At 47.3% G+C, this 18787-nt stretch overlaps 1 protein-coding gene across 1 annotated transcript in view; it reads left to right on the forward strand.

The window, feature by feature from the left end:
- The window catches only part of INSC (INSC spindle orientation adaptor protein), a 126730-nt gene extending 108519 nt beyond the window's left edge, over positions 1-18211 (forward strand). The window contains exons 10-13 of the mRNA XM_045484617.1: positions 5350-5416; positions 9788-9943; positions 11359-11435; positions 17643-18211. Of these exons, the coding sequence (XP_045340573.1) occupies positions 5350-5416; positions 9788-9943; positions 11359-11435; positions 17643-17771 (429 nt within the window). The 3' untranslated portion in view covers positions 17772-18211. The remainder of the gene's footprint in view (positions 1-5349; positions 5417-9787; positions 9944-11358; positions 11436-17642) is intronic.
- Positions 18212-18787: the final 576 nt, after the last annotated feature.

Genomic DNA, 18787 nt, shown 5'->3' on the forward strand with positions numbered 1-18787 from the left:
TTTATTTGTGTCTGGATACATATGAATATATAGCTGTCTGGAGAGGCTGGGAGGAAACCAGGTTCACAGCACCCAGTCCTGATCTGTCCCAGAGGCCCCTCCCACAGTGCCTAGGGAACACTAAGCACAGAGCATCTGGTCGGGCATTTACATGTTCTCTGATCCTGTCAGGCACACACCCCACCTCGATGCAATCCCCGGGGACAGTCCTCTGGCCTAGTTCACCAACAGCTTGAGACCTACATCTAAGGCAGTTTTATGGCCTTGGTGGCTCTCTCTCCTGAGCCCAAATCCCAGCCCTCCTGTCTTGCCTCTTTTGGAGTGAGGGGGGCAGGCCAGGCCTGGAAGATCCCAGTGCCCGAGATTGGAAGCGCTGCGCTTGTTCTGGGACTAGGCAGGCACCCTCCTGGTCTCCATGCTTGCTCAGCTCTCATTCGCCCAGGCCCCTGACCACGCCTATCAGGTGAGGCAAGAGGCTCAGTAGAGAGAAGAGAAGCAGAGGGCTGCACCTTCCCTTGGACTGTGTGCCTCCCTGGGCGAAAAGACCACATCCTTCCTCTCTCAGAACCCTTCATTCTTCAACTTATGTCCCTGTCTTGACTCTTTCTGCCCTTTGGTAGACAACACGGTAGGGAGTGAAAATGGCAGGACAGGGAGAAGCGCTGGGCTCCCCCTAGAGGCCGAAAGGGATTTTGCTGGCTGGTCTTGGCTGCCGTTGACGTTGTTGCTATAGCTTTTAGAGAGTTAACACGGTGATGGTAGAAATCTGAATATTCCATCCAGCAATTAAAGAGTAATGCTAATTACAGTCATATGAAATGTTGGCCTTTTTGTCCTAATTACTGCACAGCATAAAAGCAATCATAAGTTTCCATTAAATGCATCTTAGATTTTCTGTGTTGAAAGTTCTATCACGGGGCGCCTGGGTGGCGCAGTCGGTTAAGCGTCCGACTTCAGCCAGGTCACGATCTTGCGGTCCGTGAGTTCGAGCCCCGCGTCGGGGTCTTGGCTGATGGCTCAGAGCCTGGAGCCTGTTTCCGATTCTGTGTCTCCCTCTCTCTCTGCCCCTCCCCCGTTCATGCTCTGTCTCTCTCTGTCCCAAAAATAAATAAACGTTGAAAAAAAAAATTAAAAAAAAAAAAAAAAGAAAGTTCTATCACATGAGTGCACCTGCTTCTATCCGGGATAATCCTCACTTGATTTTTATAACGTATGGCCCCATCGTGTATAGTAGAGAAAATGTTAGTTTACGATATAGAAGATAAAAGGGACGAAGATAGAGTCAGAGTGTGATCACAGGCAGACATTGCTGAGGATGTGAGACCAGCCTGGCCCATGCCTTGGGATCAGTTTCAAACAAGGGTTCCAGGAGCACCTGCCGAGGGCCAGAACAGAGTAAACCTTTTTCTCTGTGTGTGTGTTGATATAAAAAGGCTTTGCCAACTTCCTTCTTACCACATGGGGCGCTTCTTCTTGAATCCATGACATGGGTGGTCCCCTGCTATTCTGGCCAATTTGCTATTCATCTCAATTTTCCTAAGGTGGTCAGTCTCTGCGAGGCCAAAGGAAAAATGATTTCAAAATACCACAAAGGTAGTGAGCACAGGGGTTTTATTTGGCTTCCTGCTGGGAGGGACTCCTTCTGCTCTGAGATCTGCCTCCCTTCAGGAATGATCTCCTATTAACAGCACATTTGGCAATAGTGGGTATTGCATTGGTTGCTACTCCTTGACATAATCTTTCAAGGTCTGGATATTTTCAGGCTCTGTTTCCCAGAGGGAAGTTATACTCATTTTATTTAACAAATGTTCTGGGTGTTTGACAAAACATTAAGTCATTTAATGCTCCTAACGTTCTTATGACTTATCTAGGGGTACCTGGGTGGCTCAGTCGGGTGAACATCTGACTTTGGCTCAGGTCACGATCTCATGGTTCATGGGTTCGAGCCCCACATTAGGCTCTGTACTGACAGCTCAGAGCCTGGATCCTGCTTCGGATTCTGTGTCTCCCTCTCTCTCTGCCCCTCTCCCGCTCATGCTCTGTCTCTCTCTCAAAAGTAAATAACATTAAAAAAATTAACATTCTTATGAATTATCTCATATATTTATCTCCTGTGTAAGCCAAATAATGACCCCCCTGCAAAGCTGTCCACATCCTAATCCCCCAACCCTGTGAATATTCTACCTTACATGGCCTAAGAGATTTTGCAGGTATGATTGAGTTAGGGATCTTGATATAGGAATATTATTGGTTTATTGGTGTGGGTAACTTATTGGATTATTTTTTTTTTTAATTTTTTTTTCAACGTTTATTTATTTTTGGGACAGAGAGAGACAGAGCATGAACGGGGGAGGGGCAGAGAGAGAGGGAGACACAGAATCGGAAACAGGCTCCAGGCTCTGAGCCATCAGCCCAGAGCCCGACGCGGGGCTCGAACTCACGGACCGCGAGATCGTGACCTGGCTGAAGTCGGACACTTAACCGACTGCGCCACCCAGGCGCCCCTTTTTTTTTTTTTTTTTTTTAACTTATTGGATTATTGATGTGGGTAACTTAATGTAACCACAAGGGTTCTTATAGAATGAGGCAGGAGGATCAGAGCCAGAAAATGAGCTATGGCTGAGGAGGCAGAGGTCAGAGTGATGTACTGAGAGCCAAGTAATGGGAGTAGCATCTAGAAGCTGGAAAAGGCAAGGATGTAGATTCTGCCCGAGAGCCTCCAGGAGGAATGCGGCCCTGTAGGCACCTTGGTTTTAGCTCCATGAGACCCATTTCGGGCTTCTGACCTCCAGAACTACACGGTAAAATTGTGTCATTTTAAGCGACTAAATCTGGTAATTTGTTATAACAGCAATAGAAAACTAATATACCTCCATCAATCAAGAAAGGTTAACTAATAGGCCAAGATCGTATGGAAAATAAATGACAGAGCCAGTATTCGGAACGGAGCGGATCCATATGCTTACCCACTATGTTGCACTGCCTCTCACCTAGGGCTTGAGGCCTAGATCCTCTGTATTCACCAAATTAACTGCAGAGGAATAGTGTCCTTTCGCCCAGGAGGAATAGGAGTTAATCGAAAATCATCAGACAGGATTGAATTAGCCTGGGCCAGGGGAAAACTGCCTGCCTCTTGCATTCTTTCCCCCCCGACAGCATTGTTATCATGTATCCTTGTAAACCAGTTGTCCCTAAAATCCCATCCCTGGACTTGACTTCAAGGAGAAATGTCGATCCCCCTTCCTCTCTACATCATGGCGCATACAAGGATGATTCAGAAGGGGAACTCAAAGCAGGGAATAATTGGCATTTATTCAAATTGTGCTTAATTGAATACTTCATCTGAACCTCAGAAAGCCACATGGGGTACGGGCTCTGCAAAGAGGAAGTAATTTTCATTAACGGGATCTAAATTAGTCTGACACAAAGACCTACCCATGCCTGTGACACAGTTAATAATTGCCATGTAATGAATGTGATGCTGCAGACAAAGGTTTCCTTTTCCTTTCTTATTTTGCCCTTCCTTCCTTGCTTCCTCCCTTCCCCTTTGGATCTGTATGTCCAGGAAGCATCTTTATTCATCCCCCTGGCTGGTGAACGGTTGGCATGTAGTGACTCTTTGTGGTGGGAACAGAGGTTGTGTCCCCTGCAACTGCGAAGCCAGGTGAATTGCAATCTGACACGGACTTGGCCTCATGTCTCCTTCCTCGTAAGACTTTATGCTTCTTGGGGAACCTGCCATTTTTTAACTGCATCTTCAACCCACATTTTCCTTCTAACTCCTTCCTCTTAGCACCCCACCCCCCCCCCACACACACACACAATCATAAAAGGGGAGGAAAAAGAGCATCTAAGGACTAGCCCTCCTTCACTCCCTTCATAAAGCAGCTGCTGGGGCAGAGTTGCCTTTGAGATAAAGCTTCTGGGGTAGTCTCCTGTCCCTTCCCTGGCAGCCCATCCCGGGAGTGCCTCCCCAGCCAAGCCCCTGAGCAGGTCTGAGCCACCAGGGCCTGACACACAGGGATCTGCCTCAGCACCCTAAGAACACGCGTCCCTTTTCAACATGTGTTTAGTGGGAATGGGGATAGATAGATATTCTATTAATACGGCAGCCTTTTCCTTTCTGTTTAAAAGGAGAGATTTGTTATATGCATTGATTATGCAGAATAATATGCCAATATTGCACCAATGAAAATCTAGATAATACTTTCTGTTGGTAAACATCACATTATTATGCATTATCCAGTTCCAGAATTTAAGCTGCCTGAACTGTCCTCAGCAGACTGTCAGCTGCTGCCTCAGAGATGGGGACACAGCCTCCAGTTACAATATGCCACAAGCTTTGAAGAACCCTTTTGAGAGGGAGAGAGGACTGCACCAGTGAGAAGTGTTTTCCATTTTATTTTATTATTTGTTTTAATTACCACTCGAGAGTGCTCTCTGCTTCTGTGGAAGTGGGTGCATTTCATTTTGCCATTTACATCAGGAGCCATGTCTTGGGTGGTATCTGAATTAATAGTTAAAACACATTTTCCAATGGTGTTTTGGCACCTTACAGTTTGAGGTCTGTAAGTGGTCCCTTGATGGTCCATCCCTTAATCCAGTTTTATGCAGTGACTTCTCTCTACAACACTGACTGTGCCCAGGAATCAGGGTGGGGTGGGTTATTGGCTGCCCCGCCCATGCGGGTGTAACCAAGGCTCACTGTCTCCACCTGGTGACAGCATCTCTTTACTACAGTCAGAACCCTTCAAGAATGACCGACAGGGGAAGCTTACAGGGGACAGACTTGTAAAGTCAGCTGAGCAAGAACTTTCTTACCAGATTCCATACAATACCTGACACTTGGGGTGTAATGCTGCCCTTTGATCTTACTCAGGTTCTCTAATTTCACCTTTATGTCCACTGATTTCAGATTGAAAGTAGGTGGGGTTCACTGTCAGGGCAAGAAGCCAGGATGAGCGAAACCCAATTCAGGGGAGGGGCTAGCCATGACTCTGGCAGTTCTGTCTGCATTTCAGGATCTGGGGCTAGAAGTACCCTGAGGAAAGGTGATGGGGTCCCCATCTTTACTCAGGTGACATGGTTATCTCCAGGGGGGTCCTAGGGCCCTTGGTGGGGGCATCCCAGGGCCACATGCTGGTGAGTGGGAACCAAGCACTGGGGAAATACATCTGGGAGGCAGGAGCCCATGAGGATGGACGAAAATACCACGGGAGTATGGGCCACATGGATGGTAAAGACTCACAGGTAAAGGAAAGCTTTGTAGCTCCCGGCTCAGCTGTCTGTAGACAGCACCACTTGGCGCAGGTGTGCCCCTTTCCTCAGATTCTCAACTCTCTTTTCCAGATTGTGACCATCTTGGCAAACATGTCTGTCCTGGAGCAGTGTGCCTCTGACATCATTCAGGAGAACGGTATGTCTTTCCGGCAGTGTGCGCGTGACACGGATTATGTGGCTGTAAAGGACCACGTGCCTCTGTGTTTGTGTGAAGGCTTGTGTGTGTGTACATGTGTGCCTGTGTGTCTCCACAATTACATGAGTGCGTGTGCGTGTGTGTGCGTGCGTGTGTGTGTGTGTGTGTACAGCTGGGCCAACATGTAATGTTTCTTTGCTTTTGATGGGCTTTAATTCTAGTGGGAGACAGGCAATGAACGAGAAGATAGAGAACGGCGGATGATGATAGTGGCATGCAGGAAATACAGCAGCAGGGAAGGGGATAAAGTAGACCCAAGGTGAGGGGTTAGCGGTTGCTAATTTAACTAGGTGGTGAAGGGAAGACAACTATTTCGTTATGATCCAAAAAGTAAAACTCGATTCTTGCCAGAGGATGCAGAGAGCCTCCTTAAGTTCACGTTTGGACTTTAAGTCATTCCTATCACATTGGATTTGGCCTCACTTAGAGAGCTGATGTGCCTGAGGAGGGTGTGGGTGGGGGAGTAGGTCAGGGCAAGCCTGATCCCCGGACCCCTCCCCGGAGAGCATCACTACCCCACCTGCTCCCCCGCTCCCACCTTGTGCCGAGGGGGCCACAAAGTCCAGGTGAGGTGGGCCAGGTTTCCTTGGCCAGGAAGCAGACCTGCACAGGCTCTGCTGGAGGATGGGTCTGCTGCCTTGCAGCTGGGAGCAAAGAGTGGCGAGGGCTTCCTGTGACTGGGAAATAAGGGAGCAATTAGCAACCGGTTGGAAACCAGAGACGCTAATGAGGACGAGTGAGCTGAGAGCCCGGGGCCAGCTGTTTCTGCTCTTGTTAAACCCCCTTCTCCCAGGTTGCCCCGCTGTTTTAACAAACACACACGTTCCCCATCCCCCATCCCCCTATGACTAATTGAAAGACATCATTTTGTGTTAATTTTATGTGCTTGAGCTAATAATGAAAAACTTCACCGAGCCAGCTGAGGCTGAGAGGCTGAGGGTATCATTCCCAGCCTGTTCCTGCTGCACTCAGAGCCTCCTCAAGGTCAAGTGGTCAGCAGTAGTGGGTGTCTAGAGGCCTGTGGGGTTGGGATTGGAATATGTGGCCTCTATAGAGGGTTTTATGGTTTACAAAGGGCTACTGACTGGCTCATTGAGACAGCAGTTAGAGACCTCCTACATTGTTCTGAGCAAATGAACACAGAGATAAATCCTTGGCTTTGTCCTGGGAGGAGAGCCCAACTCGGCAAAAGTGATAACATGAAAAAGTGTGAAATCGACAATAAAATAATGCGGCAGAGGGATGGCATAGTGGCTGAGACCGTGAAAACTGGAAACACACTGCGTTTGAATCCTGGCCCCGTAATTTACTAGCTATATGACCTCTGCATTTCCATCTGCAGAATGGGAGTGTACCTACCTCATAGGATAACGTGAGGATTAATATAAAGTTTGTCAGAAGAGTATCTGGCACAGAATGGGGACTGTGCTGAGTGCATCTGCTCTTTTGGTGCAGATCAGTCTCAGGGGGCTCAGCTGAAGAGCGTTTGAGGGAGAGACAGTACAAAGTGGGGCATAACTGGAGGGATCAGCAGTGTTGGTGACGCAGCCAGGGCCCCCTGGAGCTGAGTGAGATCCTGTGGGCTGGACCGGGTAAGCACTGTTGTGAGGACTGGGCTTTGAAAGGCAGTCCTCTTACCAGGATGCATGAGACTCTCGCATGCGTTGGCCTGTAGCCTGGTGATTTTGTCTCTGTCCTGCCCTGAACTCTGCGTGAGTGTTGGTAATGGGGGCTACACGAAGGAGGCCATCCTGGCAAGTCAGGCACTGTGGCTGCTGGGAGGCAGGCCTTATGCTGGGAGGCAGGCCAGGGCAGCCCAAGCTCTTACCTGTCAATCCACTGACATTAGTATCCCTCTTTTGGCTTCTCCCTCAGGGCCTGGGGCTGAGCTGGAGAGAATGTTGGGGAGGGAGCATGGTGTTGGGGGGGCTGGTCTCTGAAGTTGTAACCCCCAACTCTTAGGCAACTGTTCTGGCATTGAGCCTGGCCAGAACTTAGGAAACACAGTCCGGATTTTCCTAGGCAGCCCCAATTTGATAGCATCCTATCTTTTTCTAGATAAGACTTACAAAGTATACATTTAAAGGAAACTTGGCGCAGTCGGTTAAGCGTCCGACTTCAGCCAGGTCACGATCTCGCGGTCCGGGAGTTCGAGCCCCGCGTCGGGCTCTGGGCTGATGGCTCAGAGCCTGGAGCCTGTTTCCGATTCTGTGTCTCCCTCTCTCTCTGCCCCTCCCCCGTTCATGCTCTGTCTCTCTCTGTCCCAAAAATAAATAAACGTTGAAAAAATAAATAAATAAAGGAAACTTGGATTTTATGAATATGAAATGAATACCTTCATATTCATTCATTTGATATTTATTCAACAAAGATTTGAGCAAAGCACCATTCTTAGATACTTTAGATATTTCCATGCAGGAAACAGGCACAAATCTTTACCCCCTGGAGCTTACCTGCTAGTGTGAGAAACTCTTTGATTCTTTGTCAGGTTCCAGGTGCAAAGTACAGGGTGGGAAAATGGCTTCTTTACGGGAACCTTAACCAGGAGTTAGTAAAATTTCCTAGGCTTGTGGCTCTTCCCAAAGTTGTCACCTTGGTATCTCCTGTTCACGTGCCCACAGGCCATAACATACATACCTCAGGACATTCACAATCATGACCTTGTCTTAGGAACATTGTGGGCATAGGGAGCCTGAAGACTATGTTCCGTTCAGTGGTCTTGGAGAGGGTTTGGAAGAGAAGTACCTTGCCCTAAGGTTAGAGTGTGTGTTGGCAGAGGTAATAGAGGCAAAAGGTAGGTCTTCTGGGTCCCTTGAGCCTATAGGAAGGAGAAATGGGTCACTTACAAATCTCACCAGGAAGAGAAATGGCCCCTCCTCAGGACTGAATAATCTCAGGGCCATACCTAAGTAACTTATAGCCCCTGTGCATTGAGATCCAAGGGAGTTAGAAATTACATCTGGTTCAAGTAAGATTCAGAGGGGCATGTGGCTGAGGTCCTAGACTGCAACCAACTTCTGTGTGAACTTGGGAAATTACTTTCTCTCTCCAGACCTCAGGTGCTCTTCTGTGAAATGGAGGGGAAGGACAGGTAGTGCCAGATCTCCAAAAACCCTCTGGCTCCACGGTCTAAGGCAGAGGTCACAAACTTAGATGCCTGTGGACCCAGACAAGTAACATAAATGGATGATATAGGCTCAGCAGGGACTGGACCAATCCTATTTAAAGTAGCAAGCTTATAATAAGTTTCAGCAAATTGTTGTCATGAAGAAATGTGGACCCAATGTCAGGTCAGGAGGGGATTTTTTTTAGAAACTGACAATCTGGATTTTTATGGAAACCTTCCAATTTTCATAAGAGCGAAATTAAAAAAAATTAGACACTGTATGGAGCAACAAAAGAAAGCAAAAATACATCTGTGGGCCACGTCTGGTTTGAGTTCTAAGCTGGCACGTGCCTCTGGGTGCAGGGAAGGCGTTGTGACCTGGGGCAGTTAGGAAGGATGTCCTGTAGAAGATGGACTTTTACTACAACCTGCAGGATGGGAATTCTTTAGATGGAGCATGTGAGGGAAAAGGACCTGCCATGCAGAAGAATTAGGTGACAAAGGCATGGAGATGGGAGTGAATGTGGATTTGGGTTTGGGGGACGATCAGCAGATAGATCTGGTTTCAGGAGAGGGTGGTAAGGGTTCTCAGCTACCCAAGTTCAGGGCTAAAGCTCTCAGTCTAACTACCTACCCTCCTTCGGGGCTGGATCTATTGCTTATCCAGCCTAGGTTTGGGTCACGTCCCACGGAGGACTCATCATCTCTGGACCAATCTCAGATACAGCTGCCTCAGAAGTGAAAGAGTGAGGGAATAATCAGGTTACCTGAGTTCTGATACCAGCCCCCCGACTACTAACTGTGGGACCCTGGAAAAGAGACTTCACTTCTCTCTGGGCCTCAGAGTGAATTATATTAGCACCTAGTTCATGAGACTATTGGGAGACTATTAGGGGATCGTGCATTTATTGGGCATTTAGTGCAGCATCACACATGTAATAAAAGCTCAGAAATAGCATTTGAAAAATCAAAAGGGATGTCCTCCTGATGTCCCTTCTAAGTATACTGACTTAGTACATGGAATCAGAGATATCTCCAGGGCAGAAGGAGTAAAAGATGTGGCCTTGTCCAGCTTCCTTTCTGTGGTTGAGACCCCCTAAGTCTCAAGCTTTTGCAGCCATCCATGCAGCTGGCCGCGGGACGGGGCGCGGGGGGAGAGGCTCCTTGCCAGGGCAGGTACCAACTGTTCATTTTCTCCTGCCCAGGGGTCCAGCTTATCATGGGCATGCTGTCCGAGAAGCCAAGGTCTGGAACCCCTGCCGAGGTGGCGGCTTGTGAGCGAGTCCAGCAGAAGGCTGCTGTGACCCTGGCCCGTCTCAGCCGAGACCCAGCTGTGGCACGGGAGGCCGTGCGGCTGAGCTGTAAGTGCTGTGGTGGGGAGGCGGGCTTGGGGATGGGAGCACTCCTGATTTCTTGGAGACTACAGATGACTCAGAGCAAAGGCGGGGCTGAGGTGAGCCTCACTCTCTGGGTGCCAGAAAACGCTGTGATGGGGGCCCAGGGTGCAGCCCCTCATCTAGCTTGTAAGTGGGGCTGAAGCTAGAGAGGAGAGGGGCCTAGAGAGGCTAACAGTGGATAAAAAAGCAATTCACATGCAGACTTCCTGCCAAGGACCCTATTCTTTTACTCTCATTCCTTTTCTCATTCATTCGCTTATTCAGTTATTCACTTCCTCATTTGTTGACTTACCCTTCGATTAGTCTGTTCACTCATTAATTCATCCTTTGGTTCATTCATTAACTCACTCATTACTTGATTTATTTACTTTTAAGCCATGTGTTCATTCAGTTAGTCACATTTACCCAACTCATATTCTCAGAGTGCCCACTCTGTGCCAGACTCTGTTCCGAGCGCTAGGTATATCGCATTGACCTGACCACAGGGGCTTACAACCTGGTGGGGTGGCAGATACGGAAAGAAAAATATGCACTTGAATGCCATAAAGCAGTGTTCAAAGCATGTCCGTGGCACGTTTGGCCCACAGCGGAGGTAGCTCACATTTATCTGGGTGGGTCGAAGAATGTTTTAGCAAGGTGAGTCTTCAGCTGTAGGTTGAGGCATTATTCCAATGTGATGGTTGAGAAAGGGTGCTCCAGGCAGAGGCATGAGATTAGCCATGGCATTGTCACCTATCATGTGGATATACCTGGCGAACGGCAAGAGATGGCCCTGGGTTCTGGCAAACCTGCAGAATGTGTCTGTACACTTTTTATTAATATCTTCTGAGTTAGCTTTTTGTTTTATTTTTGTTTTTCAGAGTTTGTCAATTTACATCAAAATCAATTTACATTGAAAAACAAAATCGATTCTTTACCTTTCCTCTGTAAAGGACTAAGGACCATTAACCTCCCCAATCTGTAGTTTTCTGTAATTTAAGCCGCATTGTATTTTCCGACTGAAATAGGCAATCGGGGAAAAAATGGCATTGGGAAGTCCCACTGATAACAATGGAAACATTAAGTATAGTTCTGGAAAAATCAGAAGTACTTACACAGGAAGTTAGGTTCTGTTGCACTTTGACGAAGCTCAGGGTCTGCGGCTGTCCCTGACCAGGGACTATTCACATTCAAGGGGACAGAAAGTTTCCACTACAAGCTCCTCCAGGTGGGTTCAGCCCCCTTTCCCCAGCCAGTTGGTGAGCTGGTGGGGTCCTGGAGCTACCTGCCTCTATAGCGCCCCGTGCAGAGGGCCGTGTGAGGGAGGGGGGCACCTCTGGGTCAGGTCTGGCCAGGCCTGTCCCCATCCTGGGCATGACATTCTCATGCGTCTCACACAGGTATGTCCCGGCTCATCGAGCTCTGCAGATCGCCCTCTGAGAGGAACAGCAGTGATGCTGTGCTTGTGGCTTGCCTGGTGAGTCCTCAGTATTCCTCCGCTCCCTCCCTGGGCTTCGGGATTGCAGACCAAGGGCCAGGAGAACTGGCGATGCCTTGGTTGGCTTAAGTAAGCCATGAGACTTCTCTGCGCCCAACTTTCCTCTTTAAAATGGCGATAAAGGTGTTTCGCTTCATTCATAAAACTGGTAAGAAAATTATATGAGGTCATATATGTGAAAGATGGGGAGTTGGGGAGCCCCCCCACTCATACTTTTAGTAATCATAAACCTTTGAGTTTTTGAGGAGTCTTAACAGCAGATCAATACCAGAGTGGCTGGTGGGCAGAAGGCTAGGTGGTGTTGGTAATGCCATGGTGTGAACTGGAATGGGAACTAGGGGATGGATGTTTCCTGCCTGTTCCCAAAGGGGCATTGTGAGGAAAGCCTTCCTTCTTCTTGGACAGAGCCCCTTTGCTGGCACTCTTCCAGCTTTCTAGCTCCCCTGTCTTTTGTGGAGTAGGACTGGAGGTGGTAGGACAGAACAGAAAGTGTGATTCACCAGGATCTTCAACCTGAACCCAACAAGGGCATCTTGGGAGGTCCCCACCCAACTTCTCCTTGCTGTTTGGGTCCACCATGAAAGAATAAACCATACCAGATGGGAATGCATGCTTAGTCTCTATATTCCTCCCTGCTGGGGCTCCACTGAATCCCAAAGCAGAGCAGCTTCCAGCTGGAAGCCAAAGGGAACAGGGAAGCCATTGTATAAACAGGCCATTTGACTTTCAGAAGGGAGTGCCAGATTCTTGGTTGGTCCTCAGAGAATGCAAGGGGGAAGCGATGGATCTGAAGACCCTTCAAGCTGTTTCACAGTAAAACCCCCTCCTCACCCCATCATTTTTTAGACTGAGCTCTTCTCATTTCTGGGAGCATCATATTGTCATAGAGACAGCAGGGCATTACAGCCAGACACATCCGTCTTGGTTTTGCCATTAATGAGCTGTGTGACATTGGGTGGGTCACTAAGTGGTTATAAATCTTAGTCAATAAATATTTACCAAGTGGTTCTATGTGCCATGCACACTTCTAAGCCACGGAGATATGGCTGGGGGGGGGGGGGGGAAGAAGACAAACATTTCTGCTCTCATGGGGCTTTGATTCTGATACATGCAGAACACCCTTAACTTTTTTGTGCCTTGGGCAATCTGGTAAACCTTCTGTTTCCCTTCTAAGAATAATGTTTCAAATGCATAACCCAAAATATATAGAATTAAGAAGGAAACCAATTCTATTAAAATAATTATTGGAGTATTTATATATATGGTATATTAATATACATACTTTTAATTAACACATTAAATAAGAGATAGCAGTGGGTCTAATGAGTATTGTAACCTTGACTAGCAAGGAGCATAAATGATATTTGAAGGTACCTCCAGCAAGTGTACGGGGATATGAAAGGATCTGTGATTTTTATTGGTCCACAAGTCATAGGAATTGCTGAGACTTTGTGGTTGGTTGCTGCATTCACAACTGAAGGAGAGGCTGAGTTTCAGCTGGAAGTTAATAAGCGTAATGATGTAATTTTTTCCTCCAAGTTCACAGGCCTTCTGAATTCTGTCTGGCTTAGTGTGTCAAGTGGAGAGAGTTAATGCCGGGCAGACCCAATCATTGGCCCCAACTACCATTATCTCCACAACTCGGGAAGCCCACAGGTGCCCAGCACTACAAGGCCCTGAGGCAATGGTGGGAAACCAGAAAGCTCCATTCATATATGTGGGCTTGTCACAATTCCTTTTCCATTTTTATTATTAGTTTGAAGTGAAATACACAGAAGGGCTTGGCTACCATCATCAATCACTTGAAGGACTTTCCAGTGGAAAAAGGATTACATTTCTCGCCGAGGATGGGTCGTTGGATGCTGAAGAGAGCCCCCCCACCCTCCCTAATCCACCCTCCTTGTGGTTGCTGGGCTAATCCTAATATTACAATCAAGACACTAACACGATCAGCCCTTCCATGGTTCTCCATTATCTATGGCCTACTGTCTGGCTCCAGCATACCCCTGGGGGCCTACAGGCCCTGTCCAGCTTGTCTAGACCAGAGTGCTGTGAGCCACTATGACACTGTGCCTTGGCCCTCGTCCTAAGCAGATGCCCTTTCTGTAGCTTTGCCAGCAGCCTCCTCAATCTCGGACCAAAATCCTTCTCCTCTATGGAGTGTCCTGGGAGGCATCTATGGCTCAAAGACAGGATGCACCTGGACCTGCTGGCTTAGATTTTTTTTTTTCTTCAGTAGGAAGAAGGTTATGTTATCCAGTGTCCCTGGTGTTATAAGGGGAGGCTCTTGGAATTCAAATACAGGCCTGTCTAATGCTGAAGGTCTTGACTCCTTGGCCAGACCATCTTGTTTTCAGTCATGTTTCTCCCCCATGTCTAATGGCCCTGGTCTTGCCACCTTGGCTCATGGCGGGTATTTGTATTTCTCTCCCTCTAGTCTGGAACCTTCCTAGGGATGGGGCCCTTTTCCAGGTCTTAGTATCTCCATAGGACATTGGGTTTGTTCACTGTTTTTTGCCTGCCTGAGGGACTGGTAGTCTTGTCTCCCCACCCTTGGGCCCCAGCATTGGAGGGTGTTCTTGGTTTGGCTCCCAGAAGGGGCTCCACATTGGAGTGTGGTCCCCTGGCTGCTGAGATGGGGGCCGCCAGAAGCCTGGCCTGGCAGATGGAGTTGGAGGCTACCTCTCCTGCCCTCCCCAAGGCCTTCTTCTCAGCTTCAAAGTCTCTCTTCAGGTGGAAGGAGGACATTTCAATTATCGTGTCCCACATCTGGGAAAGTGGCAGTGCAGATTGCCTTTCGCAAACAGAATTGATTTTTCCTTAATGAGACGGCTGTCAGTGGGCTGCTGGGCTTGTTTAATGCTTGGGTGTTTTCAGACTGTCTGGGAATGAGATCCTGGGATGACTGGCTGTTAACCCTCTGAGGGAAGCAGAGATGCAAAGAAAGGCTTCAGAAGGCTGAAGGGTCCTTTGAGCCCCGGGACACTGAGGGGGGGTTGCTCAGGGTTGGTTTGGGTTCTTGTCCTGCAGTCTTCCTGGGAACCCTGGGAAGATGAGGGTGTTTATTTGCCTTTGTGTTTTCTCAGGTCTATTTCTAGTTCACCCCTTCTTTTCCTCTCCCCCCCCCCTCTTCTCCCATTTTCCCTCTTCTCTCTCATGTTATTTTTTGCTTTTCTCTCCTCTAGATGTTGCCTCCTTTCTCAGGTTTCTTTTCTATCTCTCCTTCTTTCCTTTTCCTGCCTTCTTTTATCCCTTAGTCCTCTCCACCAACTCCCTCCTCTGCCTCCCTTGCCAGCTCCTCCCCTGCTCCTACCTCCATCCTATTATCCCCCCACCCCCTGGGCTCTCTCTCTTTTTCTTTGTCACCATTTCTGTCTCTCTCCATCTCCCTCTCATGCTTGATCTCTTTTCTTTACCAGTTCATCTCTGTCTCTCTGTTTTATTTTATTTATTTATTTAAAAAAATTTTTTTAAATGTTTTATTTATTTTTAAGACAGAGAGACAGAGCATGAGTGGGGAGGGGCAGAGAGAGAGGGAGACACAGAATCTGAAGCAGGCTCCAGGCTCTGAGCTATCAGCACAGAGCCCGATGTGGGGCTCGAACTCACGAACTGTGAGATCATGACCTGAGCTGAAGTTGGACACTTAACCAACTGAGCCACCTAGGTGCCCCTGTCTCTCTGTTTTAACTATTCCTTCTTGTTCCATTTCTCTGTTGTCTCTCTTTCTCTATTTTCTTCTTGTACCTCATTCTCTCTCCTTATGAGTCTATTTTCTCCCCATTTCATCTTTCTTTGTCCCTTCCTGTCTCTTGCTTTATTTTTACCCCTGATGATGTAAGATACATCAATGGCCTTGTAGCCTCCTCTCCTGAAGATTTCTGTTTCCCTCTTTGTGCCTTTTTTATACTAATGGAGTGATTTCTCCTAATTGGAGCCAAGAGGAATCAGAAAGTGCTATGGAGTTCAGCCTCTTTATTTTTTTTTAAGTTTATTTATTTATTTTGAGAGAGAGAGAGAGAGAGAGCGCGACAGAGTGTGTGCAGGGGTGGGGGAGGGGTAGAGAGAGAATCCTAAGCAGGCTTTGCGCTGTTAGCCTGGAACCGATGCTGGGCTCAAACCCACAAAGTGTGAGATCATGACGTGAGCTGAAATCAAGTCAGATGCTTAACTGACTGAGCCACCCAAGCACCCCTCAGCCTCTTTAGTCGTTAGGGGCAATCACACCCCAGGAGAGGCAGGACGCACTAGTGAGAGACTCCTGTAGTCTACTTCTTGTCACTAGGTTTCAGACCCTTCTCACTTGCATAGAGACACATGTCCCTTTTTCTTGATCCAGCTTAGACCTGGCAGCACCTGTTTGTCCAACAGCCAACCTAAGCCTTCCTCTCTTTTCACCAGCTTGGTGGTTTCTCAGCAATAGGTATAGGTAACGAGCTCTCTGCCTGCCTTGGACTCAACGTAATAAGCCAGTGTCCTGGGCTTGCAGCCTCCTGCCTGTGTGTATGGGTATGAGGGTCCTGGAGTGGGACTGCCGTGCAGTCTTGGGAAGGCCCCTTTCCCTCACTGAGCCTTTGTCTCCTTATTTCCAAGCTGAAGATCATGATACTTACCTTGTAGTAGTATCCTGTAGGGATTAAATGAAATACTATGTGTAGATACTCCCTTGCTATTCCATTTATTTATTCATTCATTCATTCATTCATCCATTCATTCATTCATTCTCTTCTGCCATTCCAGGTATTCTCCTCTCTTTGTTTCCCAACTCTCGCCTCGTTGTGTACAGGTATAAGAAGAGGGAAGGTATTAATATGCATTGAACACTTAGTACACACTGCCTCAGCTGACCGGTAAAGAGGTCTAGCTAGGTGCACAGGCTACACTTACAGCTTCAGGTTGCTCTAGTGATAGAATTCGTTTTTTAAAGCACTTATTTTGTTTTGTTTCTAATTTTTAATGTTTATTTACTTTTGAGAGAGACAGAGACAGAATGTGAGTGTGTTAGGGGCAGAGAGAGAGGGAGACACAGATCTGAAGCAGGATCCAGGCTTAGAGCTGTCAGCACAGAGCCCGACGCAGGGCTCGAACTTACGAACTGTGGGATCATGACCTGAGCCTAAGTCGGATGCTCAACTGACTGAAACCACCCAGGCGCCCCTTCATTTTTTTTTTTTTTAACAAATATTTATTGAGCCCTGTGCCAAACCTTGTTCTACCTGCTATAGATACAGAGAAAAATAAAAGAGTCTCTATCTTTGAGGAGCTCAGAGTCTAGTGTGGGAGACAAACACCTACAAGCCAGTTGCAGCCACGGGTGAGAAGGTTGAGGTCAGCCCAGGGGCTATGGATGCACAGAGGAAGGAGGGGCTGTCTCTGTTTCAAGGACTCTGGGAAGGTTTCACAGAAGAGGTGATGGTGGGCCATACCTCACAGGATCAATGCACCTGCTGGCTAGAAAAGAGTGGAAGGGTGGAGAGGGACTTTGAGCTGAGCAAGGTCACACGGGCATAAAACAGGATAGTTTGCTCAGGGAGGAGTGAAATGCCCAGCATATGGGGGCCTGGGCCGTGGTGTACATTCCGTCCCCACTCCTCCTACTCATCTCCATCTTGGTGGCAGACTCTCCTTCTCCTTCAGCTTTATGACCTTCCTTCCTCTCTCTTCTCCCACTTCCCCATCCCATGATGCTTTGTCAGAACTTTGCTGAATTTATGGCTAAATAAATAGCCCTTGCTATTCTCAGGCTACTCTGGGGACCTGGAAGCAAGGCTGTTATTCCACTGCTGCTTCTGGTAGATATGGTCTCTAGCATGAACAAATCTTGAGCTTCAATATGTCCGTAAGTTGAGCAGGTTTTTTAAATGGCAGATCTTTGGAATAACCAGATTCCTAAGGTGATTGAAAAACCAAAGTGGCAAGACCATTATTAAGATCATGAAGGCTTTCAGATGACATCCACCATAATGACCAACGTGCCAATGACACCGGATGACCAAGTGATAAGGTTACTGTAGTGACCAGGTAACCAAAAGGACTATATGACTAAGGTGTCAGGTGACCAAGGTGACAATTAGCTCAAATTGACTAGTAAATGAGCTACTTGTACTTCTCAGGACCATTGAAAGAAATACATGCACCTGAGCAGAGCCTGGTCTGACCTGCGTCATTTCTTCTGTTTCTCTCTAGGCTGCTCTGCGTAGACTGGCTGGAGTTTGCCCAGAAGGCCTCCAGGACTCCGACTTCCAGCAACTGGTCCAGCCCCGGCTTGTGGACTCTTTCTTACTCTGCAGCAACATGGAGGAGAGCTTTGTGTAGGAAGGGTGGGAGAGGAAAGCCATTTGGCCCCCGTCTCATGCCCCCTCTGAGTACATTCCTGCGATCAACCTGAGTACCCGTCAGCTCCCTCACCTCTTTATTTATACTTAATTTATTTTTTACATGAAATGGACAAGGGCTAAATACTCTAGTAACATCAGGCAGTCTGTGGTCCTAGGAGTCTTTTTTGTTTGTATTTTTGACTTCTGTGACTTTTCAGTTGCAGATGTTGAAATGCATAGTGACTAATATGGCAGATTGTCATGGGCGATTTCCCTTCATCTTGCTTTCTCTATTTTCACTATGTAACCTTGCCTCACTTTTCCTCCACTTTGGAACCAGGGTATGTTAACTGCCCAGCAGTCTTTTGGCTTTTTTTCTTTTTAAGTTGGCTTGCTCCTTTCTAAAAGATTTTAAATAAATGTCATAGTTGGACAGAACATACTAGAAGGAAAGCTTTATTCTATACTAAATGAAATCATACGAAATGTGTCTTGTGTTTTCAGATTAAATTACATTTTAGGCTTAAGTTCTTAATTCCTACGGCTTCATGTCACAAAATCTTTTCCAACTATTAAAACTCCATAGAGAGTTGTATTGTTTTCATAAGCGCACGAATGGGTCAGATTCTAAGGGGTTTAGTGAGAAGTCAAAGAGATTTCCAAAGTCCCCAGAAACTCAGTTTCCTTAGGCTTTTTTGCTCTTGTGTAACTTCCTGGTGAGTAGGATCCTCAGAGGAGGTGTTAGTAAATGATACCTTTTCAAAAGTATACTTTAAAGTAGCGGTGTGCTGCATCTTGCTCATACCAGTTTGCAAGCGACAATTGTGAGAATTTGCCCCCAGTTCTGCATTCAGTGGTCTCATTTTGGTAGCTCGAAATTGGTAATGGTGGGAGTGTTCGTACCACAGAAATTAGATGATGTTATAATTCAGAGCTTTTTGTTTTTGTTTTTAAGAACTGGTTTATCCATCTCATTGCTTGAAAGTATCACAAGAATCTGTAAATCCTTCTGAG

The sequence above is a fragment of the Leopardus geoffroyi genome, chromosome D1 (assembly GCF_018350155.1).
Source record: "Leopardus geoffroyi isolate Oge1 chromosome D1, O.geoffroyi_Oge1_pat1.0, whole genome shotgun sequence".
Lineage (NCBI taxonomy): Eukaryota > Metazoa > Chordata > Mammalia > Carnivora > Felidae > Leopardus > Leopardus geoffroyi.